Genomic DNA, 27,958 nt, shown 5'->3' on the forward strand with positions numbered 1-27,958 from the left:
TCTCGCACTCCAGTTAAATCATGGGTAATGTAGTCCAGTGAAAGCTCTCACAAAGGTAGTCAGGTCTTGTCTGGGCGTAGCGTTCACTACAGGTCCAGCAAGAACTGTAACCGGTGTGTGTGATCACGCTGTGGTTCCTTTTCAAAACAAGTTAGCCTGGCGAGACGAGGTGTTTCTTCTGTTTCTCCTAGGAGGTGAGTACTGTCTAACTAGCTATATCAGCATTTTTTCTTATAGGCGACAAAGATTACAACAAAATAGGGCACGGAGAGCGTTTTTACAGCATTATGTCAGCTTATGTCGGAGCCTTGAATAGTGTAGCTAGCTTAGCTAGCTAACTAGCTAACTGCTTGTTTATCTATTTAGGTTAACGTGATTATCACAACAAGGGAGAGCAGTTTATTCAGCTATCAGCTAAATGGCTATGCTTTAAACTGTGTTTTAACACTAATCTGACACTGTGTGTGCACTGTGTGTAGCTGAATATAATATAGCTTTAATGAATTAGCTGTTCTGCATGATGTTACTTCAGCTTGAGCTGATCAGACACTTTTCAGAAACTTCTTCTTTTGCTGGAAAAAGTCTGATTCAGCAGCTCTGTCCTTAAATACAGTGGGTATACAATATGATTAAAATTATTTAGGATAGCATTAGTTAGCTAATTAGGCTAAGACATGTTTATGGATATTTCTGTTACATATACATCTTAAGGAAGTAATGTTCTCTAGCAGCTGTGAACCCTTTTCTCGTTTCTGGCACATCAGCAGTTTCCTCATTCATGGTTTACAATCTTCTCTATGGTGAAGCCAGGCACATGACTCTCAGTCAGTATGGGTATAAGATTAATCAGCAATCTGTTCACACAGAACATCTCTTAACTGAAGTTTGTGACCTGTCACACCTGTTTTTGTAGACAATTTATCAACACAGAAATTATATAAGTACTAATATTGTTATTTTAACATGATAACAGAATAGCAGAAGTAAGCATCAATACCCTACTAAAGGTAAAAGGCTATGCCTGCTTTGTTATGCTATTGTTTTATCATTATGTCTGTGGCATTTAAATGGTAATAACATTTGCCTGTTTGTTTGTCTAAAAAAATAAGAGACCACTTCAGTTTCTGAATTAGTTTCTCTGATTTTGCTGTTTATAGGTATATGCTTGGGTAAAATTAACGTTGTTGTTTTATTTTATAAACTACAGACAACATTTCTCCCAAATTCCAAATAAAATATTGTCATTTAGAGCATTTGTTTGCAGAAAATTAGAAATGGCTGAAATAACAAAAAGACGCAGAGTTTTCAGACCATTAAATATTGCAAAAAAAAACAAGTTCATATTGATATTTGGTGAAATAACCCTGGGTTTTATTCACAGTTTTCATGTGTCTTGGCATGTTGTCCTCCCAGTATTCCACACTGCTTTTGGATAACTTTATGCCACTCCTGGTGCAAAAAAAATCAATCAGTTCAGCTTGGTTTGATGCTTTTGATCATCCATCTTCCTCTTGATTATAAGTCAAAGAAACTCATTATTCTTAAGTGGTTTCTTATTTTTTTCCAGAGTTGTATATAAGAGTAAACAGTATTTTAGACAGTCATGCAATGCCAGTGCTTTAATAATTGTGACTCAATGCACACAGCGTGGACTGCATTAGGTAAAGAAAAGAGTATTGAGTTCATCATAGTTTGTGTAATTTTAGTTGAGTGTGTATTCATTCCAACATTAGTGTCTTATTCATCTAGAGAATCTGGAGAATTTATTAAAGTTCTTAATCTGAAAACAGCTAATAATATGGAGAGTGTCTTGAATTCACGTGTCTATACCGGTCACTGGGCAGGAATGTAGTGGGCTGTTGATTTGCGCTCCTCAAAAGCAAGGTCATGGTTTAGAGGGTGGATGTAAAGTGCGTTTACCCCTGCTAGTCTGCCCACATGCAGAAAGGGAGGTCTTTCTTTACTAAAGGTTTGCATAAAGATTCTTCTTTGATTTTAAAAGAGCTACTCGGTTTAACCCCTTAAATCTTCTGCGTATTTTAGAGTTTTAGTTGTAAAATATATTAGTTACTACATATTACTTAGAAATTGCTCTTTGCTTTGATTGAGTAAATGAAGTATTAGCCATATACAGGCCTTTTTAGAAAACACTTCTTTTAGACGAAATCACTGAAATAAAAAATCATTTTGCCATATTTTACTACACTACTCTATGCTATATTACATAAAGTTAAAATTAATCCACATGTACTTTTTTTTTTAGGTCTTTTTAATGTTGGGATGCCAGGTTGGGGATGGAAATGGGAAAATATAACACAGGATTGAGTTAGTGTTGATGGGCTTATATGTTGATATACGTTAGTGTAAAATTTCCCTTGTTAATTCTTTATTGTCTCTACAGGTAATGAATGATTTTTAGGTGACGTACTGAAAGAACATGGATGAGGACTGGAAACCTCTGTTTGCCTCTATTCAAGCAGGAGAGTACTACTCAGACCCAGTAGACTCACTGGACCCCAGACAAAGAAGGTAAGATGCTGCTTCAGAAGGGGGTTCATGTTGTTTGGATCAGCATTCAATTCAGCTCGTTTCTAGCAGCATCGCATTTAAATGGTAGCACTTTTTTCTACTATTTAGAACCAGAGCTGGATAGCACAGGTGATTGCCAGGCACAACATTATTGCTGCTTAGCAACAGAGATGATTACAAAGGCTTATTGATGGCACAGAAAAACTTTGGATGGTATGTATGCATCAGTTGTGTCCCCTGGTGGGTACATGTAGTCCATTAGACCTTTGGTGAAGAATTCACTGAGAAGTCTGGTCCCTCAGGATACTTACAGCTTTGTAAAAGACACATAGAACTCTGATTTGAGCTTCAAGAGCATATAAACACAGATGCATTTGTAAAAAAAAAAAAAAAACTTATTGTTGCACTTCAGACTTCTTTTCAAACAATCTTTAAATGTGGTTTGGATATATTTAGCAAAAATAAATTAGCCAAATATCAGATTTGGACTGGCAGTCTGAACATACCTTCTTTATGAGTGTCCCGTTTTTGTCCCAGAGTGGGATTCAGCTACAATGCAAATACATTTTTAAGTGAAAACACAGAGTTTATTCTCCATCCAGTGCTTTGTTGTTTCAGCATCACAACAAGTCAGCCTGAATTAATCCAGTTTGGTATTTTACAAACACTGGTCACGGTGTAGGTGTCCTTCAGCACTGTTCTCAAACCTGCACCCCTCTTGCATCTGTTTAAATGGCTGCAAAACATTAGTTATTTTTAGTTTTATGAACTCTGTGAGTCCTACTGAAGATGTTTGTGGCCTTGTCTTCTCAGAAACCTACTTTAAACTCTGTGTGTGTGCAGTTCCCACACCTGTGTGCGGAAATGCTTTGGGCCTACATTCTCAGAACACAAGACGGTTGTAATGGTTTTCTTCACAGCTGGTTGTGTTTACTGTTTACTGTGACAGATCAGTGGTCATCAAATTTTAATTGGTTTTCTCAGAGACATAAAAAGAAAAACAAAGCTACACTATATGAACAAAAGTATTGTGACAGCTGCTCATTTATTGTTTAGCAACAGGGCGAGACACAGACATATGCAATGTATAAAAACATATTAATTTTGAGCATTGCTGTGAGGATTTAATTGCATTTAGTGACGAGCATTAGTGAGGTCTGTCCTAAATCCCTAACTTATCAACTCTTTTCCTCGAAAAGTATTGAATGGAACACCATTTTTCCAGAGAACACAGTTTCACTGCCCCACAGCTCAGTGCCTGGTGCTTTATGCCTCACTAGACCATATTTGGTTTTAAGCATAGTGCCAATAAGATTTTCATGCTTACGGTGTTTCATCACTGTCTAATGAAAAACATGCTTCTCCAAAACAGCAACTTTACAGGAGAGTAGTCAATGTTACAAGAGTTTATTTTAGGTCATATTGCAACACTTCTTTAGCTTCATTCATCAAAAAATTTGTAATAGACACTTTGTGTGTTCAAAAAATGTAGTAAACTGAATATCATCAAAAATGTAGATATGTTTTTAATTGGACAGCAATAGCAACGATTTGCTCCATGGAGACCTATTCTATTTACAATACATCTCTACAGTGACTAGCTGTGTCTGCATTTACAGATCTGTGTCAGCAATAGGTGGAATTTATTTTTGGTGCAAATAGCTGAATGCATCTAGAAGGGTGTCCACAAACATTTGGCTATACTGTATATTGTAGTTTGGTCAGAATAAGGACTTACAAATTGTAAATTGTAAACATATTGTTCAACTAAGCAATGCAATTAGGCCTGTCTGCCATATTTGTTTGTTTTTGTTGTCTTGACTGCTTAAGTAAAAGTAAATGAAATGAAGTAATAACTGTTGCCTTTCAGCTTGACATAACTAATATCTGCTTTACTTTGCCTGGTAGGCCTTTTCATGTGGAGCCCAAGAACATAGTGGAGGATTCTGCCCAGGAACGAGTGTCATCTGAGGCTTCAGCATTGAACAGCAGGGTGCATTACTATGGCCGATTGACCGCCTCTTCTGACAGACTGCTGGTACTCTACTTGTTCCCTTTCTTCACTTTTTTAGCCTCCTCTCATACTGTTATTTAATGGCTAGGACCCTCAGGACCACCACAGAGCAGGTATTATTTAAATGAAGGGTCATTCTCCGCACTAAAGTGACACTGGCATGATGTTGGAATTGTGTTACTGTGTTTTGGCTCTGGGATGAGTGGATCAGACACAGCAGACTCTGCCCACCCACTAGACTTCTGCCCACCCAGCATTGACGCTGAGTAGGGGTGAGCGATATGGCACTAAAATAATATTACAATATTTCTTGTTTTTAAAAACAATGATTCTAGAATACACCACTGCAACAAAACGGAAATTCACTTTTAATATTGTATACGATATGATATGGCACACCTATAACTGAGACATTAAAAAATACAAGAATTTTATCAGATTGTAACAGAAGTCAATGATCCAAAATGTCTATTCTAATAATGCACTCCATATATCTCCATATATCCAGGACTGAAGTAATATAAATTATACAGTACAGATATAATCTGTCTCTAGTAGATATATAATGTGAAATAAGAACAGTGTGAATTTTTATTTAGCTAAAACTGCAAAAAGTAGTACCCTGATGTGATAATTAGGGGTGAGTGATGTGACAAGATATTTCAGAGTATAATATTGTTCACAATATTACAAAATGTTGACAAATATAATGCTTATGATACGATATGGCACACCTCTAATGCTAAGCTGTTAAAAACTCCAGCCGCAATGCTGTGTCTGATCGACTCATACCAGCACACAGTAACACATCACCACCATGTCAGGGTCACTGCAGTGCTGGGAATGGCATTCCAGTCAACAATACCTGCACTGTGGGTGTTCTGTGAGGTCCTGACCGTTAAAGAACAGGGTGAAAGAAGCCTAACAAGCTAATAAAATGGACAATAATTTTGATTGACACATATAAAAAATGACACTGTTAAATCCTAACCTAAATGTACTAATGTGAATGTGAAAACATTTATTTGGAATGTTGGCCACCTCGGAAATGGCTAGCTATTAATGAAAGGATGCTTTATGTGGTTAAAGTGCAGAGATAATCCTGTTTTCTCCCATATCTCAGCTTTGTCAGTGTTTGTGTAGGCAGTGTCACACTAAATAAGATTTGATTTGGTTTGTATTGGATCCTGATGGCACTAAATTGTGCGGTACCACTCAAATCAAAAGGATTAGTCACAGATGTGCACTGATTCACTTCTAGAATCTAATTTCTTTACATGCTTTGTGATGTTGAAAAATGTGATTCCTAGAGCTGTTTAACAGATGTCGTTGTAGACTTGCCACGTGCACATCATTAAAAAGTGATTTTGTTTACTGTTCTGGTCTTTTGCAGGTTCCACCGGATCATGTGATCCCCTCACCTGAAGATATCTACATTTATAGCCCTCTTGGGACAGCATTCAAAGTTCACGGGAAAGATGGCGCTGTCAAAAACCCTAGCATTGTCACCATGTAAGTAACAACCATGCATGCCTTCATTTAAATAAAACTCCATATAAACAAATATCATATGAGCTAGAAATATTGCTCATATTTACTGTAAAATGTTCAGCAGACAAAGACAAGACTGTTAATAAATGTTTGAATAGACAATAATGTAACTAAATGAATTTTAGTCGGAAAAGTTACTACAATAAATGGTCAATTTAGTCTCATAATTGTGTATAAAAAGAGAACATTTTAGAAAGGCAGAGTCTCTCAGATGCAAAGTAGACAAAGGTTCACCAGTTTGTAAAAAATCTACAGTACATAATATCAACAAAAAATTCATATAATCTGGAGAAATCCTTTTGTGCAAAGGACGAGGCCGACAGTTAGTACTGGATGCTGGTGATTAAAAACATTCTGTACTGATTCTGTACTGAAAATCACTACATGTGCTCAGGAACCCCTCAGAAACCATTATCTGAGAACACAATTCACTGTGCAATCCACCAACGCAAGTTTTAACTGGGCTATTTCTTAAAAGTTAGGGTTGTATTTCTGAGTACAGGAATTATGTCAGAGTTTGTAATCTTTTGGGGAAGTTGAAAAGTCATAGTGAGTGGGTGAGTTAATAAAAGTCTTTCTGTGTGCAGTTTTGCTATATGGAATACAATGATGGGGACGTCTATATTGAGCATACCATGGGGAATAAAGCAGGTATGTAAGAACTGTTTTTTTTCCCACGTAAATTCCCTAAAAAATTCCTATACATACTTTTTTAATGTCCCGATCACCTTCTTCTAACTGTGATTGTTTTGTTTTTTTTCCTTTCAATTTCAGGCAGGTTTTACCTTGGGGATCATTATTGTCATCTTAATGGGCTTACTGACCCTCTACTGCTGTTACAGAGTTCTCAAATCTACTAAATCAATACGTAAGGCAACCCTACAGCTGTTTCCTCACAAATCAGACAACATTTCTTTTGTTTGGTCACATAATGTCATTGTCTAGTGGCCTGACTCTATCGAGAAAAGGGAATTCATGTTCAGGTGGAATCAGCCCCTGGGCCTGGGGAGAGATAGACATTCAGCAGATCCATTATCCAAAGAGCCATATGCTGCATTGGGTAGTACATGCCTTTTCTACAGCACATGGAAACAGAGCGAGGATGGGCGTGTCTTTTAGCATGTCTTTGTGACTGTTGGCACATCCCAGCTCAGACATTGCTGAACTGTTCCCGACTGTCAGCAGACAACTGAGGGAATGCAGGAATGTCCTTACTTGCGTGTTTAACATTCAGTGGAGTGGGTTATACAGTATACTGTAGCATTTAGAGAAAATATATAAAACAAAATCATCAATTTCCTAACCAGATTTTTTATTTGTTATCCTAGCCAGATTTTCTATATTCAGATCAAAGTCCAAAACAAAATCGCACTGTCTCCCCACATCACTCCAAAGGGTGATGTCTGCAGCACAAGGCGTCTGTGAGTTGATGTATCAGAAGCAGGGTCACTGTGCATTCCTCTGAGTGCGCTGTGATGCAATGTAATGCTGCATCAGCAGCAGTTTGAAAAGAGGTGGGGTCTGACTTCATATGTATCAGAGGAGGCATGTGCTAGTCTTCACCCTCCTGGTGTGTTGGGGCATCACTAGTGATAGGGGGAGTCCTAATGAGTGGGTTGGTTTAATTGTCCATATAAATTGTGAGAAAATGGAATATAAAAAAAAAGAAATTAAATGTATGAATAGTAAGTGTGTTTTTTTTTTCGTTGTGGTGAAATTTTCTAAGATGTTGTTTTATAAGCCTTTTTACCACCCTGTTATTTTCCCTCAGAATTAAACAAGCTATTTTCACTTTTATGTTGAACTCTGGGTTAAACAAAAAACAATAAGCTTTGCTTTTACTGTTTGGGTTAAGTCATTGAGGTAACACAGTATAGCCCTAGTGTTGCACAGCCTGACCTAATTTAGTTTAGAACTGTTACAAGTCCTAATGAAAGCCATTATTTGGTAATTATAAATGTTTATGTCCTCCATGTCAAGCACAGATGATGTGTAGTTAGCTAAATAAAGATATGGTAGCCATTTGGGCCAGTGTCTTGAGGCTCCAGCCTGCCAGAGGCTCCACTAGCCTAGTGTTACCTTTTAGCTTCTCCACAGGCTGCAGTGTGCTGGTTAACTGCATTGGTACTTGCTGTGGATAACTAATAGAGTTGGCTAAAAAAAGCTAAAAGCTTATGCTAATGTGATTCAATCCTGCAGTGGCATCATCGTAACATTTAGCTGTTTCTTTCTTTGCAGCTTACATAGATACTTCAGACTGGGAGTTTCCTGATGTATGTAAATATTACTTCGGAGCATTTGGACAGTGGTCCAGTCTGCTCTTCTCCCTGGTGTCGCTGATCGGAGCAATGGTGGTCTACTGGGTTCTAATGTCCAACTTCCTGTTCAACACAGGAAAATTCATTTATAGTAAGCAGCCGTTATGATTATCGTTCTGTTTCTTTGATTTGGTTTCCTGATGTGTTATGAGTTTTAGTTACTGTATGAAATTAAAAGTACTTTTTTTTTCTTTCTAAAACCAGACTACGTTCACAACGTCAATATGTCTGACTCAGAGTTTGGAACAAATGGAACTGACAGAGGTGAGTACTTTTAAAGAATTCGCTTTTTTTTTATATATATATATAAATATATAATTACACGTCCAGCTGGTTATTTTAAATTAGACCGACCCCTATAAACACTCAAAGTGCAAAGAAGTCTGTGAAGCAGTTTAAAGAGTTCATGAACATGTTTTGTATTGCCCATAGACCTATTCTAACGTATGTAAAAAAAAATATGTAAATATATAACTTAACATAACATACTATATTTTTAAACCCTGATAAAAACCTGTATGACGTTTTCCTGGCATTATGCATATATCAACAAGTTTATTGGTTATTTTTTGTTAAATGGCAATGCTTTCCATATTATGACCATCATGGTGAACAAGCTATTTATTTTGTAACTAGTGAATTCATTTTGTGATATCAACTGGAACATAGTCATTAATATCACTCCTCAAGTGATGTGTGTTGTCTTGTTTAGCACAAAATCATCATTTTATTATTGTTTGCAATTATTGGATCAGCTGGGTGCTATTTTAACTTAAACAACTCAAAATGCTTTATATGGCTATATACTAATTAAATGTTTTAAAGTAATTGTTCTGAACTGTGTCAAAGCCACCTTTAATTTTTGAGAGAGTTGTAAAGAAAACTCCCTGATTGCTCCCTCTGTTGCAGTGGTGTGTCCATACCCAGACCTGAATCCACACAGAAACAGCAGCCTGGACCAGTATTCCTCCAGCAGTGACAACAGTACAGCTGTGTTTGACCACTGGTGGAGTAAAACCAACACCATCCCCTTCTACCTCATCATTCTGCTGCTGCCGCTGCTCAACTTCCGCTCAGCCTCCTTCTTCGCCAGGTTCACCTTCCTGGGTGAGATTTAACCTGAACACCACATTTCACAATCTCTGAGCATTTTTTTAAAAGGCAGAGCGTTTTCAAAAAGTAGATTCCAGCAAAGATTGTTGGCGTTTGTTGGTGCGTTTTAACGGAAAGTTTCAAACTTTGTTTTCATGCTGAAATCATATTGTATTCATTTCATTTGTTCTGTAGATTGTGGGGTTGTATGCAGTGTAATGTAACTTATGTTGCTCAAAGTGTTATGTTTAATTAATTTGTTTGCATGTACTTACTTAAAGCACATTTTAATGGAAAACTCTGATGTAAAATGGACTTTTGCTGTAGTAAAACATGATAAAAAGTACTTACCTTTGATGAATAGCACACCTCCTTTCTCCCACAGTGTTCCATGATTCCAAAATGTTAACAGTTTGTCCAAACACCCTTCAGACTGGGTGATATGGGGCATAATTTGCCCCGATAAATTGCTTTTTTCACTGTTATTCAGCTCAAAGTAGCTCCACACCTCCTTGCTGGAATCCAGAGAGACCTGACATTTAAAACTAGGCATTAATAACTTGAAAAAGTGCACAAGAAGCTTATTAAAAACCACTGTTTACAACCCCATAATACAAACCCCTTCAGCTTTGTGCACCGCCATCACTGTACTGATAATGACAGACATATATATACATAGACTCGTATATTTGTCTAGAACATCTATGTATATTTATTGGGGCAAGTTATGCCCCGTGTCACCCAGTCTGAAGGGTGTTTGGACAAACTGTTAAAATTTCTGGATCTTGTAACGCTGTGGGAGAACAGAGGTGTGCTATTCATGAAAGGTAAGTACTTTTTACTCATGTTTTACTACAGCAAAAGTCCATTTTACACCAGAGTTCTCTTTTACGATTGCTCTATACCCTATAAAGTATGGGTTGGTTTCCTAGACTAGAAGTGAGTCTAGAATGCATGTATTTGTCAATGGAGAATCTTCTATCTTTGTGCTAAATAGTCTGGGACTAGGTTTAATCCCTGTCCAGGAAACCAACCCTGTCCGAGTGTTTGTAGACACGCCTTTTAATTAATGCAATCAGCAACTTTAACTTGCATCCAAGTATAATAAAAATATAATATAAGTACAGTGAGTCCAAGAAGTATTTGATCCCTTGCTGATTTTCTTCGTTGGCCCACTAATAAAGACATGATCATTCTATACTTTTAATGGTAGATGTATTCTTACATGGAGAGACAGAATATTAAAAAGAAAATCCAGAAAATAAATCTAAGGAATATATATTAATTGATTTGTATTTCATGGAGTGAAATAAGTATTTGATCCCTTAGTATTCATTAGCAGTTCTGGCTTTTACAGACCAGTTAGACACTCCCAATCAACTTGTTACCTGACCTGAAGCCACCTGTTCTCACTAACCACTTGTGTGAAAAACACCTGTCCACAGAATCAGACAGATCACACAGATTTCAAGTCTCCAACATGGGTAAAACCAAAGAGCTGTCACAGGACCTCAGAGTCAGAATTGTTGACCTTCACAAAGCTGGAATGGGCTACAAAAAGATTAGTAAGGTGTTGGATGTGAAAGTAACAACTATTGGTGCAATTATCAGAAAGTTTAAAGAGTATAACATGACAATCAACAGACCTCGGCCCGGTGCTCCAAAGAAGATTTCGCCTCGTGGGGTGGCAATGACGCTGAGAACGGTCAGAAATCGTCCTGCAACCACTCGGCAGGAGTTAGCAAATGACCTGAAGGCAGCTGGGACCACAGTTTGCAAGGAAACAATTGGCAACACTTTGCGCAACAATGGATTCACATCCTGCAGTGCCCGAAAGGTACCCCTGCTGAAGAGAGCACATGTGGAGGCGCGCCTCAAGTATGCCAATGATCATTTGAAAGATGAACCAAGTTATTGGGAGAAGGTTTTGTGGTCAGACGAGACCAAAATTGAACTTTTTGGCCTCAACTCCACCCGCCATGTGTGGAGGAAGAAAAATGCTGCCTATGACCCCAAGAACACTGTGCCCACCGTCAAGCATGGAGGTGGAAGCATAATGTTTTGGGGGTGTTTCTCTGCCAAGGGTACAGGGCTACTTCACCGCATCACTGGGAAGATGGATGGAGCCATGTACCGCACAATCCTGAGGGACAACCTCCTCCCCTCTGCCAGGGATCTGAAAATGGGCCGTGGTTGGGTCTTCCAACATGATAACGACCCTAAACATACAGCAAAGGCAACAAAGGATTGGCTCAAGAAAAATCACATTAAGGTCATGGAGTGGCCCAGCCAGTCGCCAGACCTCAATCCGATCGAAAATCTATGGAGGGAGCTGAAGGTCAGAGTTGCCAAGCGACAGCCCACCAACCTTCATGATTTAGAGAGGATCTGCAAAGAAGAGTGGGCCAAAATTCCCCCTGGTGTGTGTGCTAAACTTGTGGTTAACTACAACAAACGTCTCACCGCTGTGCTTGCAAACAAAGGCTTTGCCACTAAGTATTGAGTGTGTTTGGCAAGAGGGATCAAATACTTATTTTCCTCATTGAAATACAAATTAATTAAAATATATTCTTTAAAATTATATTCTGGATTTTTGTCTTGATATTCTGTCTCTCCATGTTAGAATATATCTACCATTAAAAGTGCAGAAGGATAGTGTCTTTATTAGTGGGCAAACAAAGAAAATCAGCAAGGGATCAAATACTTCTTGGACTCACTGTATATAAAGAACAGACTGTCTGGAGCAGATACATGGAAACCTTATGTATAGAATGAGTTTAGGATAGGATGAGGTGGTGATCTTCCAAAATCCTGACCTTGCTAATGCTCTTGTTGCTGAATGCAATCATAACCTCACACCAATACTCCAAAATAGACATTTACATCAACAAAGCAAGAAATAAACTATTTTTTGAAAGAGCTCCTTAATTTTGGAACAAACAATAAATGAACGCAATAAATGAACGCAGTAAGTGGACGCAATAAATGAACGCAATAAATGAACGCAATGAATGAACGCAATGAATGAAAGAGGTGTGCCCATTCTTTTGTCCATATATTTTATGTATGTTAGTTTGCTTGTTTGTTCAGTTTTATTATTAAACCTCATTATATTTTACAACTTGGCTTATCATCATCAGGGCATATCGTGAGATGATATCTTTTTAAAAGCAGGCTTATTTGAATATCATTTTTGATAAGATAATGCTTTGAGGCTGTGGTCAGGTGTTTTGTATATCTGATCAGATATCTTTAGGAATATATGAGACATGCACAAAAAGCTTTTTAGGGACGTCCACACCAAGCTTTTCTGTGGTGGTAGAATAGTTTGCATTTTCCTGTATGAGGTGTATTGTTTTGTGCTGTTTTTTTCCATGGTAATACGCATGACCCTAAAAGCTGTGGCTGCATGGTGGTTTTCTTTGTAAGGTGACTCATTTGATAAAACCGTTGGATAACAGCCTCTCATTGTTTCTCACAGGCACCATTTCAGTAATCTACCTTATCACGTTGGTTACCATCAAAGCTGTTCGATTAGGATTCCATCTGGAGTTCCACTGGTTTCATTCCACTGAGTTTTTTGTACCAGGTAAATATTCAACCAAGCACAAAATATTCTGCATTGTAGATTCACACTAAAGTCATCCAAACTATGCGGGAAAAAAATTATTATTTACTAAACAAAAAGTGTTAAACAAACCAAAATATGTTTTATATTTTCAATTATTCAAAGTTGGCCCCTCTTGCTTAGATGACTGCATGACTGGCTGGATTCCCTCACTCAGCTTTATGAAGTAGAGTCACCTGAAATTGCTTTCAGTTAGAGCCTAGATTTTCTGCCCAAGCCTGAGTCCGACCCAAACGTGGGCCGGGTCGGGCCGAGATTTCCCACCACTTTTCTCATGCCAGGTTTGGTCGGGCTCAGGTAAATGGTCTGTGACGCAGCTGTTATTTAATGCTATTTTTTATTTTATATAAAGCTATAATCACAATAAAAAAAAAAAGTTGCATAGGTTAGAATGTTATAATCACGATGCTCTGGAGCACCACAGATTAGAGAGTATTTTGCTTTGTTTAACACTTTTTACTACAGGATTCTGTATGTGTTCCTTCATAATCTGAATGTCTTCAGTATTCATTTACAATGTAGAGGAAAAAAGGTCCGTCCAAACGTTTGATACGTACTGTGTATTTAACTCTCTTGCAGTCCGTTTTTGCAAGTAAACACATGCTACACTTAAATACTGTGTGTTATTGTCCGTGCATGGGGCTATAGTTTCCCAGACTTTTTATTGAAAGGAAGATTTAGTCTAGGACTAGGCTAAGTCTCTGTCTAAGCCTGAATCTGTGCCTAAAAGTGTTGACACTGGCAAATTTACTGTGTCTGTATTTGGTTTTCATTGTATTTTTAGTACTGTGTAGCAAAAAACATCATGCAAATAATCTGCATAGGTCAACTTGTGTGTTCTGTTAACTTGCTAAACTATGCAAATAGGGGTGAATGACCTATTCTAATGCCATATACTAGGTTTAAACCATTTGTTCGAAGTTTATAACTCTTTTTTTTTATGGTTTTCAAAGCTGTTAATTAGTTCAGTGGTTTCAAAATGTACCTCAGGGCACATGTTTTTAGTTCACTTTGTTGTAAAGAAGAACCAGAACCATCAGGCTGTGATAGTTTTGATCCTGTGTATAAGTTTGCCTGTTTTTTGTGTTTGCACAGAATTCAGATTACTGTTTCCTCAGCTGACTGGTGTTCTCACACTAGCCTTCTTCATCCACAACTGTGTCATCACCCTCATGAAAAACAACAAAAATCAGGAGAACAATGTGAGTGGCCCTTTCTTTCATCAGTACTATTAACCCAGATTTAAATCCCACCAGCAGAATTAAATACATCACACTGGATTGCCCACCACTCAATAATTCAAGGCCACAAAGTTTCCTATTCAGGGAATTTTGGAGAATTTTAACTAAATGCCACCAGTGAAGTCCCGCACAGTAACAAACACCCGATTTAAGACATACCAAACTATAATTTTTACCACTATACATACAGACTTTCATGATTGCAGATTGTATTATTAAATTATCTCTGCTAATTATCTGGACACACTACAGTATTGTAATAATCGTAACATATATAATAATCAGAGCACATCAGACATTTAACATCAGGTTTTGAATATCTGAAGGAAAAAAATGTCTCCACATCCAAAATCTATAGTAAATCAGCATAATTTTTTAATGTGTTTCCCAGAGCTCCACTAGTATAGCTTCTCTTCTATTTCTGAATTGCAAGACAAACACTGCAGGAGTCACTGTGAAAATATCTGGATCTCCACTAAGTTCATTGTTTTACACATTTTGTTTTTAAGCATTTTACATTACAGGATGTGCAAAAATCAGTGGTGCAATAAAAAATCATGGGTTTACATAAGAGAATACTTGGTAACACTTTACAATATGTGTACATTAATTAATGTTACCTACAACTGAATGTCTATTAATTTAGACTATTATTTATTACACATTTTTTAACTAATGTCACAATTCATTAATATCTGCAACATTTTGTAATAATAGCTGGTGTTAATTACTAATTGGTTATTGTTGCTGAATACTTTAGTGGTTTTCAACCTAATATATTATATATATATATATATATATATATATATATATATATATATATATATATATATATATATATATATATATATACATTTTTATTCATTAATATATAAAATGCAGCTAATAGAGATTTCTCTATTTTATATATACTATTGATAATCACACACCATTCCAATGCATAAAACAATGCAAATATAATAACCTACACCTCTTTTGTCTGGTCTTGTCTTGGTTTAAAATATGAAGTAGCTAACTACACTTATCATTTCTTTTAACTTTAAAATGTTGATTTCAGGGAAACCTTGAAAAAGCTTGTGGACCAAATTGCTTTGCTTGCTTCCTTTTTTTCTAGTAAACAGTCTGGTGTAGCTCATCCTGCTCAGTTCAGAGAAAGACCAATACTGCAGTTAACACAAATAAAAAATCTATATAGCTTTTACTGTACAGGCTATACAAAGAGGCTGCCAAAAATGTTTTTAATGATGTTTCCAGTATTTTTTTTTAACTTAAGCCTTAGATACACAGCACCACAAGCACAAATCCAAGCAGATTATAAGAAGACTGAGTATCTTGCATGTCCCCACTGAGTTTTTCAGATTTTTATATTATTTTATATTACATTGTCTTGCCAGCGTGCTGGCCAATGATCAACCTCAATGATTTAGTAATGCTAATTTACTACAGATCTGTGTTTCATAACATTGCAATTTATAAAGCTAAAAAAGGTTTACTCCCTAAAACAGATTCTGTAGATCAGGTTTGCATAAGAGTTTCTGCTTAGCAGTTTCTACAGTTATTCATAGGAAGGAAGACTTGCTGCACAGGAAGTGTCCACGGGTGCCTCATCAGTGGATAATAAAAAAAGCTACTGTCAGCAGAAGTGTGACCTGTCCACATCTGTTTGTTTCACATGATTTTCTGCAGTTCTTTGTATTGTGATTTTGTAAAGTAGAAACAAACAAACTGTCAGACTTTTGAGGTCTATATCAAGCATAATCACTTAGGCCATAGTTTAACCAACTGTCATAAAATGAGTCATACATTTTTTTTTTGTTTTCCTTCAAATTCTTTGTATTGTGATTTGGCACAAATAGACTTTGACCCATCTTCTGGGCCATTAAAAGTACAGCCAGTCAATAAATAAAAATGCATTCAGACTGGGAGGAGTTAACTGCACAAATCTATTTTATGTGTTGCACTTACTCCATGTATCATCGTGTATCATCCTATGGGTGTGCCAATCAAATACTCAGTAGCGGTATTCATTTGATACTGACCAAAATCTCGGGATTGAAAAAAAAAAAAAATCCATATTATGTATTATTTTACAGTATCGTATAAATGCTTAAAACTTAAACATAAGCCTACATGTGTTCAAGCCTACTTGTCATCTAGAGGACTATATTAGAGGACTATATTAAGCAAAATGGAAACATGGACAAATACTTGAAGATAAACACAAATCAGCTGACACAATGCCTAATGTAAGGTGGAGCAATGGAACAGTTTTACCTGGAATGATGTTGCTCCCTCCATCACATTTGTAATAAGTTGGAGAGTTGGTGATGGGTGGGGTTTGGTGGTGATCATTTAATAGCCTGAGCTCACTGTTGAATACGATCAAATTCTCACAGCAATGTAGTAGAAAGCCTTTTCTCAACAGTAAAGATAATTATTCCACCAAAAGCAGTATAGACTCTTTTTAATACACTTGATTTTTAAATCAACAATGAATAAGTGGGTGTGACCAATAAGTGGATATGATCGATAATTTTGTCCATATAGTGTTTGTAAGAACATCCTGAAATGGAACACGTTTAAAAGTTGTTGTTTTTTTTGGTATTGCAGGTACGAGATTTGTCCTTGGCCTATCTGCTAGTAGGCCTGACTTACCTGTATGTGGGGGTCTTGATCTTTGCTGCCTTCCCATCTCCACCCCTGTCTAAGGAGTGCCTTGAACCAGTAAGACCTTGTTTTGTCTTGTCTTGTCTGATGTGTGCCCTAAAGCAGTGGTTCTCAAACCAGTCTTCACGGACTTGCGATGCTTCACATTTTTCCTTTATTACTATGTTTGGGTTGGGTGGGAGCAAATCTATTAATGGCGTGGGCCTTCCCCAGAACCAGTTTATGATGTGTGTATGTGCTGTGGAATACACACGTGCATGTTTGCTCACGTCCCCATATTAATCTAGATCATTCTGTTTGATGTTCATTGACAGCACTGCTTGCTTAAATATCACAAGAATGTGTGGTATCAGCAGTGGTTTAAGAGTATACTGCTAAATGTGTGCTTCCATGTTGGTGCAGAATTTCCTGGATAACTTCCCCAGCAGTGATATTTGGGTGTTTGTGGCTCGGACCTTCCTGCTGTTCCAGATGACCACCGTTTACCCGCTGCTGGGTTACCTGGTCCGAGTGCAGCTGATGAGCCAGCTTTTTGGGGATCACTACCCCAGGTAAACTCCATTTTACAACACTGTTAAAACAAAGCATCGTTAGAATGGAAGAAGCTAGGCAAATAATAATAATAAACACAGGACTGTCACCAAACTTATTTCTGTGTATATGCACTAAACCCACTCAAATGGCAAAGATATTTTTATTGAATTTATGCAGACTTTGTTAGTGTTAGTGTTTGTTAGTTTTAGTGTTTGTTAGTATAAACACAGAAAATAAACCTCTCCACAGGTCTGAAAAGTGGAACATAAACCCTGAGTGACCAGATCCTCTTTCACCTTGCCACATTATGTGAAACCAATCCATGCCCTGTAGTGATTTGGTTTTCAGTTTTGAGAAATTCACTAAAATCACTTTCGCATGCGCATAGATCAGAGCTAACTAGAAATAACTGCCCGTAAGCAAACAGGCTTTCCTACAGGAAATTTAAGCTCATAAACAGTATTAAGCACTTAGGTTCAGGCAAAAATGCACTAAATGTAACCTAACCATTCATATTCATGCCACATGACTTAAATCTGATTTAAAATTTTACATTTTATTTGCTCATACAGTCCTGAAAAATCTGGGGAAAAAAGAGGAAAAAAATGATATGATTCAGTTCAGCCTGGTAATGTGAAGTTTGAATTTTAGCTCAAATGTGTCTGAAATAATAAATAACACGCTATAGATGTACTATACCTTATTTTAACACTTGCTTATGAAGCCTGTTAGATTTTTAAGCATATTTAATTTTTTTTTTAAGATTTAATGAACACAGAAGATCTGTAACTAGGACCATTTCCATACTGCTGTCAGCTCAGTCAGCCGATTTAGATGCTAAATTGGTTAACAATAAGGGCACTGTATCAAATACAAATGTGTGTCTCTGGTACTGAACGGAAGTTACATATGGAAATCATTACTTTTAGGCAAAGGAATGTGGCATTTATCCATTCATTTAAAAAAGCTAGATACTTTCAGTCTACAGACAAAAATAGTTGATTGATAAGAATACATTATTACAGAATACATCTTGTTAGAATATGACATAATATTGCTGCCGCAGACTTGCTCTGTTCGTTTTCTACATGTTTTAGAAACTGAAGTCTTCACTTTATATAACTGTTTTCTGTATTGCTATAACTCTTATTTATATATGGACCATGCTAGCTTAACAGTTCTCTACTTTTTTCTTTTCTAGTTTTCTGCATGTCTTCATGTTGAATGTCGTCATTGTAGCTTCTGGAGTACTTATGGCCAAATTTTACCCCAATATTGGTTCCATTATCCGGTAAGTGAGGAGGCTTTAGCTATTTTACTTGTATCCAAATCTATGGATACTATAATTAGCATTTTTTATTGCGTAATGTTAAGCACATTTTTAATTCAAGAGCCTTTTTTGAAGCACTCACTAATGAGCACTCATGATTTAATAATCAAGAAAGAATAATTCTGTTCTTTGGGTTAGCAAGATGGAAAGAGGTTACAGAGCAGAGATTTTGTACAATATCTCCCCACTATAAATAACCCCATTCCTCCACCCTTCTACTTGCTGCCACCACTCAGTACATAATTTAAAAATGGTAAGACAATGATAAATAATAATAAATCAAGAGAAACAAAAAATTTTTTTTTACTTGGAGCATATTAACCTATGAAATATACAGTACACTTTAAGATCTTATACATGGTATTAGATATATCACATCATTCAGAACGTAAGCATTAATGTTGTGTAAAATATTCACATCATTTGTTTGTGTGTGTGTTCCTGCAGGTACTCGGGGGCCACATGTGGGCTGGCTCTGGTCTTCGTCTTCCCCTCACTCATTCACATGGTGGCTCTGAAGCGCCGTGGCGAGTTGCGCTGGCCTTCTGCTTGCTTCCACAGCTTTCTAATTTTATTAGGCGTAGCGAATGTTCTGGGACAGTTTTTCATGTAGCATTTTTTTGTTTTTGTTATTTTTGTTTGTTTGTTTTTTCATCATCTTCTTATGCAAGTTTTCTTCTGTAGCACACTCATTACTCACATGCACTCACTGTTCCTCTCTCACTAACACACTTATTCATTCAATGTTGGGAGAATGGTTCTTCTTAGTTCTAATACTGTACGGGGAATGATGCACGATATGGTCAGGAGTACTGGGACACCTGCCCTTTCATTGTTATATATAAAATGAAGAGTGGAATGGAGAGTATAAGTATTGCTTTTGTTGGAGTAACTGTCTAGAGAAGGTGGCTGTGTACTAGATTTTGGAATATTGCTGTGAGGAATTGATTGCATTATGGATGAACTACACACCACCCCATGCCCAGCTTCCCAACTCATCTACAAAATACTAGATGAAGCACCCATCATCATTCTAGAGAAATCAGATAAACTGCTCCTAGCTCAGTGCTGGTGGGAGGGTATTCAACCTTTAGCCCATGCATGGCATTAGGCATGGTGCCAAAGAGTCCCAATCAATTGGCAATACTTCTCTATAGGAACTAGAAAAGCTTTGTGTTTGGGCATTTGCACAAGTGTGGCTGCAATGGGTATAACATAAAATAGCTGTGCATAAAATGTGCTCATTAAGAGGAGTGTCCGCAAACCTTTAGGCATTAGTATAGTTCTGATAATATACTGCAGGTAAAAGTAGTAAATGGTGTATTAAATTAAGTTCTAGGTTTGTACCATAGGTGGCACTATAACATAACAATGCTAAAAAAGCTTTTAATTTATTTAGACAGCAGTCATATTCGTATTGTTCTACCAGCTACTGATGCATCTGTAACTCTTTACAATCAGGGTAAAAAATACCAGTACTTATGACTGCAAAAAACATTAAGTGGTAATGTCTCAATTAATAATTAATTGACACCAGTTCAGATATGATTTAACATTTCTAAATTGTAATGCTTAAGAATATTGTAAATAAAGATGAATTGAGATATCAGTTTTAACATTTTGTAGGAATTAATATCTTAACTAGTGTCATAATAATAATTAGTTGAGGCCTTCTAACATAAGTATGGTTACACAATGTATGGTTAAACAAAAGTGCTACTGATGCATCTGAGGCCAAATATCTTAAAGCAGGATTCCTCTACTGTAATTGTATATTTTGGTCTGTGGTAGACAGATTTACCTCAAACCAAAAGGATAGGTACAGTGCCCTCCATAATTATTGGCACCCCTGGTTAAGATGTGTTCTTTAGCTTCTCATAAATTGAGTTTTGTTCAAAATAATATAGGACCACGATGGGAAAAAAAGTAAAGTCCAACCTTTAACTCAAGTGAATTTTAAGGGGGAAATAAAATCCCTGACTAAGAAATAATTATTCTTCATAAAATCACCTGTTCCACAATTATTGGCACCCCTAACAATTCTTAGGAAATAAATTTAATAAAAGTATTTCTGTCACTTCTACAGTAGTTTACGAAGTTGATCAGAGCATGTAGGAACATTTAATTAGTAATTCACAACTTCCTGTTTCCCTGGGGTATAAATATGACGTGACACAGAGGCCATTTATCTTCAACATGGGAAAGACAAAGGAACATACCATTCAAGTGAGGCAGATGTGTTGTTGACCTTCACAAGTCAGGCAATGGCTACAAGAAAATCGCTACTCGCCTACACCTGTCCATATCTACTGTCAGAGGAATTATTAAGAAGTTTAAAACAACTGGAACAGTGGTAAACAAGCCTGGACGAGGACGCAAGTTTATTTTGCCACCACGCACAGTGAGGAGGATGATAAGAGAAATAAAAAGTTCTCCAAAGCTCACTGTTACAGAATTGCAACAAATGGTAGCTTCTTGGGGTCACAAAGTCTCCAAAACAACCATCAGGCGCTATCTACATGCCAACAAGCTGTTTGGGAGGCATGCACGGAAGAAACCATTTCTCACTCACAATCATAAACGCAAACGTTTGGAGTTTGCTAAGCGGTACTGGGACTTCAACTGGGACCGTGTGCTTTGGTCAGATGAAACAAAGATAGAGCTTTTTGGCAACAAATGCTCTAAGTGGGTCTGGCGTAACACAAGAGCTGAGTATGCAGAAAAGCACCTCATGCCCACTGTGAAATACAGCGGGGGATCAGTGATGCTGTGGGCCTGTTTCTCTTCTAAAGGCCCTGGGAACCTTGTTAGGGTGCATGGCATCATGAATGCTCTAAAATACCAGGACATTTTAAAACAAAATCTGGTGGCTTCTGCCCGAAAGCTGAAGATGGGTCGTCACTGGGTCTTTCAGCAAGATAATGACCCTAAACATGTGGCCAAATCTACACAGAAATGGTTCACCGCACACAGAATCAAGCTCCTCCCATGGCCATCTCAGTCCCCAGACCTCAACCCCATTGAAAACCTGTGGGGTGAGCTGAAGAGGAGAGTGCAGAGGAGAGGACCCAGGTCGTTGGATGATTTAGAGAGAATGTGCAAAGAGGAATGGTTAAAGATCCCTCTTTCTGTATTCTCCCATCTTGTGAAACATTACAGGAGAAGATTAGGTGCTGTTTTGTTGGCAAAAGGGGGTTGTACAAAGTATTAACATCAGGGGTGCTAATAATTGTGGCACACATGATTTGATGTTAAATAATTATTTCTTAATGTGGGATTTTTTTTCCTACTGAATAAATTCACTTGAGTTAAAGGTTGTATTTTACTCTTTTTTTCCATCGTGGTCCTATATTATTTTGAACAAAACTCAATTTATGAGAAGCTAAAGAACACATCTTAACCAGGGGTGCCAATAATTATGGAGGGCACTGTATGTGGTTTTAGCAGGTGTCCATTTCTGTCATAATCAAGTGATCACCATGAATTTATTTTGAAAGTTAAATTTTTTGTAGCTTGTATTTTTTTCCTTTTCAAATTTCGTATTGTTTTTACAGACCATTTTTACTGAAAGATGTTACTGATCTCTATGTATCACATGCAGAGGGGGAACATAAAAAAGGTTTAGATTTGATTTGCTCACTTGGCATTTTTTTGAAAGGCAAAATAATGTAATATGCTCAAAATTATGTAACTCCAACCTCTGTGGAGTTGTGGGTGCTAATTTGTAATTTGAACAAGTATTTCTAATAAAACAGATGTTTTATTAATGTATAATTTATGTTATTGGATGAATAAAGGGATAGTGCAGTGTCTCATGGAACCTGGTAAGACAAGCAGACTGTAAGAACTGTGATTTATTTTTTTTTCTCTGTTTTTCTAGTGTGTATGCTGACCTCGGACAGTACTTCTGAAAAGCTAATGCTTATCTTTTGGACTTTGATTCCTTTGATTCTTATTTTTTAAAGCATCAGAAAGTTATCAGTATATTTCTGTATGCAGGGCTTAATTTTGCACATGTAAATTCCAAAGCTTTAATTGTTTTAAAAGTTGTATATAGATATTTCTCTAGCGGTGTATTATGATTTTGTATGTACTTTAAATAAATATTCAAATTTAGTTGTTCAAAAACTAGTTGTGTTTTTTGTACCAAAAGTCATAGAAAAGGATTAGGCTTTGTTTTCCTTGACTTTTGCCTCTTGCACTGTATGTGGATCTGAATTTTGCCAGAGTTGCACAGATAATTGTAGGCAAACGCCACCGGTCACAATAAATTTGAATGAATAACCTTCAATAATAAATTCCTGGCCAATACATTGAGGTAACACTTCATGATCAGCCTCAAACCTACTATCCCATGTATAAGTCCCACTTGTATAAGTAATCTCAGTGTAATTCCTAAGCAGTGTTGGGAAGTAACGGATTACATGTAACGGCGTTAGGTAATCAGATTACAAATTATAGGTAACTGTAATCCGTTACAGTTACTGCTTCAGTAAGTGGTAATCAGATTACAGTTACTCTGCTAAAATAACAGGGTTACATTGCGGTACTTTCCTATTTTTGCTCTTCCAATCCAACACTGACAAAACGCAAATAACATTTTGCGGTGAAATCGCTCTGGTATGACAGGGAACTGTCTGCCCCTCCTCCCGTCTCGCTGCACACACACACACACACACACAGGGAGGAGGGGCAGACAGCGGCTCCGCACACACAACGAGACGAAATTAACTGACATTTTGGTCAACGAATAAAAACGAGACGAAAATATTTGGCAGGAACGAAATCCAATCAGAACTGATTTAGTTCTGTGAAAGGAAGGGACCAGTTAAGAAGAGAACCAATCACTGCTACTTTAGCGAAGGTGGCGCCGCGCGCTCAGTTACAAACCCGGGAATTAACCTGTCGATACTTACGGAGCTCGACTGGAAGTTAACTCGTTCAGCAGGGAGAGAGAGAGGGGAGAGGCGATATATTTCTCCTTTGACGTCGCGAAAAACAAGATAACGTGTAAACCGCGTGGAGCGACTCAATCTCCGGTAAAAACACCACTAATCTTTCAGCTTCTGCAGACCAGAGTCACACAGATCTCCATGCAGAGATCAGCGTTTTAATACTGATGTTATTTCATGAGCTGATGGTGTGTTTAACTCAGCAGTGCACTAAAACACAGAACTGATACAGAACCCTAACTCATTAAGATCCGATCATCTGTTTAGTCTCACAGTGGGAAAGATATAGCTAGTGTTAAAGCAGGAACAGGTCAGAAAGAAACTCAATAATATAACCAAAATAAAACAATAAAATAAGTGAATCTATGAACCCAAAAGTCTGTGTAAATTCCTTACAGCACTTTCTCATAAGTTTCTTACTTTAACTCATGAAGTCTCTCAGTACATCCTGAGAGCATCTCTACAGCACAGTGTGTGAATGTGTGTTTCTGATCTCATTTATAGACTGTAGCTACAGTAGATGTGCTGGGTTAGTGCTGGAGATAAAACTAGATCATTTAAAAGCTGTTTTTCCATCTACAACGCTGTTCAAACTATAATTTAACTATTCAGATTTTTAATGACCTGATTTCTAGAGCAAAATGCTTTAAATGTAAAATATATATAGTCACACACCTACAATAATAATAATATACATTAAATCATATAAAAAATATATTTCACTTTCAAACATTAACAATATTACTCAAGTGGTTATTAAACGTTTCATTTCGTATAAGTGTATAGTTAATAATTCAAGGGAACTGATGAAAAATGCATTTACATTTACACCCTTTTACAGTTTAGTCGACTAAATTTACTGTAATTTTAGTAGACTATATTCTTATGACATTAAGTCGACTAAAACTAAAAACATTTCAGATGACTAAATTGTGACTAAAACTAAATGCTATTTTCGTCACAAGACTATGACTAAGACTAAATCAAAATTTGTTGTCAAAATTAACACTGGTGGCAAACCTGCAAATAGATAACTTACAGTTGTTGTTACATTGTTTGGTTTTGAATGGTTTTATTATCAATTTATAGAAGTGTTTCATAAAATTGTTTGATGAAATGGTTTCATAAGTATTTTTATAGAGTGATTGAAAAGGCTGTTTTATTTGTTTATCTATTTGTTAACTGGAAAGAAAAATAAAATAATAATATGCAATATGTGGTTGCTACATTCATTCAGGCTTAAAAAAATGACAATATTTAAAGTAATCCAAAGTAATCAGATTACGTTACTCACTTGAAGTAATGTAACTGATTACGTTACAAATTACATTTTGAGTGATGTAATCAGTAATCTGTAAGGGATTACATTTTAAAAGTAACCTTCCCAACACTGTTCCTAAGTAGTCAAACATCACATAGAGGCGAGTTGTTGAAAAATTACACTTTGGTTTTAAGTTTAACAAAAAGGTGTAACAACACTGAGAGCCTTTGTATATTACCAGATACATTATTTATATAAATTCAATTAAAGGAATAACTTTCACTGAAATACAAAACTGAAATTGTCCTTGGAGCTGACATGACCTTATCAAGATCACACCCACGTACTTTCTGTAAACAGTTCCTGACGGTGCACATTTGCACCTTGAATTGCTTTTCTTATGTACAATAGTAATAATCTGCCTTTTAGAAAGATTTTATTGTAAAGCAATGCATGGTGAATTATATTGGAATGATTAAGGACGTTTTTACACCTAGGTTTCCACTGAATCAGATAATAAACTATTTAACATACTCTACTTTCTGGTCTTACTGGACAGACCTGTCTGGGGTGGGAGCAAGAAAGATCTTACAGCAGTTGTTTTGGTCAGCATCTGAGTGTGATTGCCGTATTCATATCGGCTAAGATGTATCGCACCAAGACTCCAACTTAACTAAAAGTACAGGTTTGAAAACGGCCTAAATCAAGATCCTAAAATAATAATATTATCCTCTGCAAAGGAGGCATGAATGCAAAAATCTAAAGCTAAAATGGTTTGATCTATAAACCGTTTTGTATAGTGTTGCAATGTTTTTTATGTTATTTGTGGTTAATGATGTGTGTGTGTGTGTATGTGTGTGTGTGTGTGTGTAATGTTTATAGCCAGGTCTGCAGCTTTAGTTTATGATGTTTTCACAGATATTATTATGATTATGGTAGTGTGTGCACACAGCGGACTTAATAAACACACACTTAAACACTGTCCACTTACAGAAAATAGTTTTTTTTTTCAGTGTAACATAAAGTGAAATATTTTTCCAATAACCTTGTGCCACTAAGAGGCAATGTGCAATTATTTATAAATACAATCTTAAGAATTCAAACTTTTTTTGTTTATATTGTATATATTGTACTGATTGTACTGATTATTTTGTATTTTCTGTGGGACTAATAAAGGATTATCTTATCATCTTATCTTATTGTGTGATGCTACACAATTACTCTAAATCATTAACATGGTAATAACAAGAATAACATAAGTATAAATAATTAAAATGTTCTTGCGCATGTGATGGTGCTTGGTAGGTGGCACAGATTTCAATTTAAAAATAAAACGTGCATTTGTTTGGTTATGGATTAAAGCTATGAAACTTTATCTACATGGAGAGATTGTGCTCTTTTAGATTGGATGAACATGTTTGATGTATTGCCTCCTTCAGCAGCCAGTATAGGTGGAGATGTTTGAGTATGGTGCTAGTGGTGCTAAAGGGTGGAAAGTAGATGCCCGTATGTTTGCGTGTGTCCCCCTTTTATAGATAATAAGCAAATGTACACAGTATGATAACCATCCATTTACATACCATGGTATACTGTAAAACCAGTTAATGCTGCAACCCAACAACATTATTTAGATACCATATTGCACAATTTCTCTCAGTGTGATTCCCCTTTCCTGAACCTTCAGTATCTGCATTGATAATCTTTAAAACTGGTTACTGTTTCACACCACTGTTGCCAGTTGCTGTAATGTCTGCATATTGCAGCATGTACCTAACTTGAGCCCTGATTTAAAAAAAGCAGCCTAATTTTTTATTGATAAAATGTTGTTTGGAACACTAAATTTTGTGTGTGAATCATTTGTGTATATAGACTGTTTCCAGTGCATGCTGCAGCTTTTCTTTAAAATATTCTCAACTGTCTGTGTTTATCTCTTTTTCAGTGACTGATGTCGAGCTTGAATGGCTGAGGGATGCATTCAGGAGGACCTGTGGACTGTCCTGCTACATGAGTCAGCAATGCTTCTACAAGGAAGTGCAGGGGGACATGGTTCCATTAATTCAGACCTTTCAGACCTGAATTATCTCCAGCGATGGAAAAATAAAAATGCTGTTTTCTGTCTAATTGCAAATAAAAGAGGACTCTAATATTATAATACAAAATCTATATAGCAAATCAATTCAGTTAACTAAAATATTTAAGTTTTTTAAGCTTGATTATAATGGCTCTAGTTTTACTGTTTCTTCAGTGTTTTTGCAGTGGGTAGGGCCAAACTACCTTTTCATTGGTTTATAAAATTGTTTATGGTCTGTTTATGGACAACAGCTCTCAAATAGCGATATAAATAAAAATTATATTTACTCCTGATTGGCTACAGTACATGTACCACCCAAAAGGAGTTGGCCTATCTTGTCATACTGTATCTCTGCAGTGTGCTCCTATTTAAAATTTCAGAAAAACATTGACCCAAACTCCTCCCATCCCCCATATTCCTCTGCAGTGTTGTTTTCTTTCCAGAAAACATATTTGCTTGAAAGGCCAGGTTTCAGGGTCAGTAACACAACTCTTAAACTTGCTTCCAGAGTGAAACAGAGCTGTGGGTGCCCAGTCATACTGAGCTGACATACATCTGTTTTAAATATAGCCTACTGTTTTACATTGCGTGACTTCATACCCCCTCCTGCAGCCGCTTTACTGTGTATAGAGGTTCAGTATTGCCAGTCACTCTGTCTGTATTTGTGCAAATATTTGTTAGTGTATGTCTCAGTTCCTATGAATTTTGAGGCACATGACCACTTCCTGTTCCTGTACAGGACATATATTTCTCTTACTAGATTGTACTTG

At 36.7% G+C, this 27,958-nt stretch overlaps 1 protein-coding gene across 1 annotated transcript; it reads left to right on the plus strand.

Annotated features, from left to right (window-relative positions):
* The first annotated feature begins 68 nt into the window (after nucleotides 1-68).
* Nucleotides 69-23,020, plus strand: slc38a9 (solute carrier family 38 member 9). The gene is made up of 15 exons (XM_007255282.4): nucleotides 69-194; nucleotides 2,402-2,529; nucleotides 4,438-4,567; nucleotides 5,937-6,055; nucleotides 6,682-6,745; nucleotides 6,869-6,962; nucleotides 8,333-8,503; nucleotides 8,617-8,676; nucleotides 9,322-9,519; nucleotides 12,986-13,093; nucleotides 14,228-14,334; nucleotides 16,984-17,097; nucleotides 17,443-17,591; nucleotides 18,776-18,865; nucleotides 19,352-23,020. Exons 2-15 carry the CDS (start codon nucleotides 2,438-2,440, stop codon nucleotides 19,515-19,517), a joined length of 1,662 nt encoding a protein of 553 aa, XP_007255344.1. The 5' UTR covers nucleotides 69-194; nucleotides 2,402-2,437; the 3' UTR covers nucleotides 19,518-23,020.
* The last annotated feature ends 4,938 nt before the right edge of the window (nucleotides 23,021-27,958 follow it).

This window comes from Astyanax mexicanus, chromosome 20, assembly GCF_023375975.1.
Source record: "Astyanax mexicanus isolate ESR-SI-001 chromosome 20, AstMex3_surface, whole genome shotgun sequence".
Classification (NCBI taxonomy): domain Eukaryota; kingdom Metazoa; phylum Chordata; class Actinopteri; order Characiformes; family Acestrorhamphidae; genus Astyanax; species Astyanax mexicanus.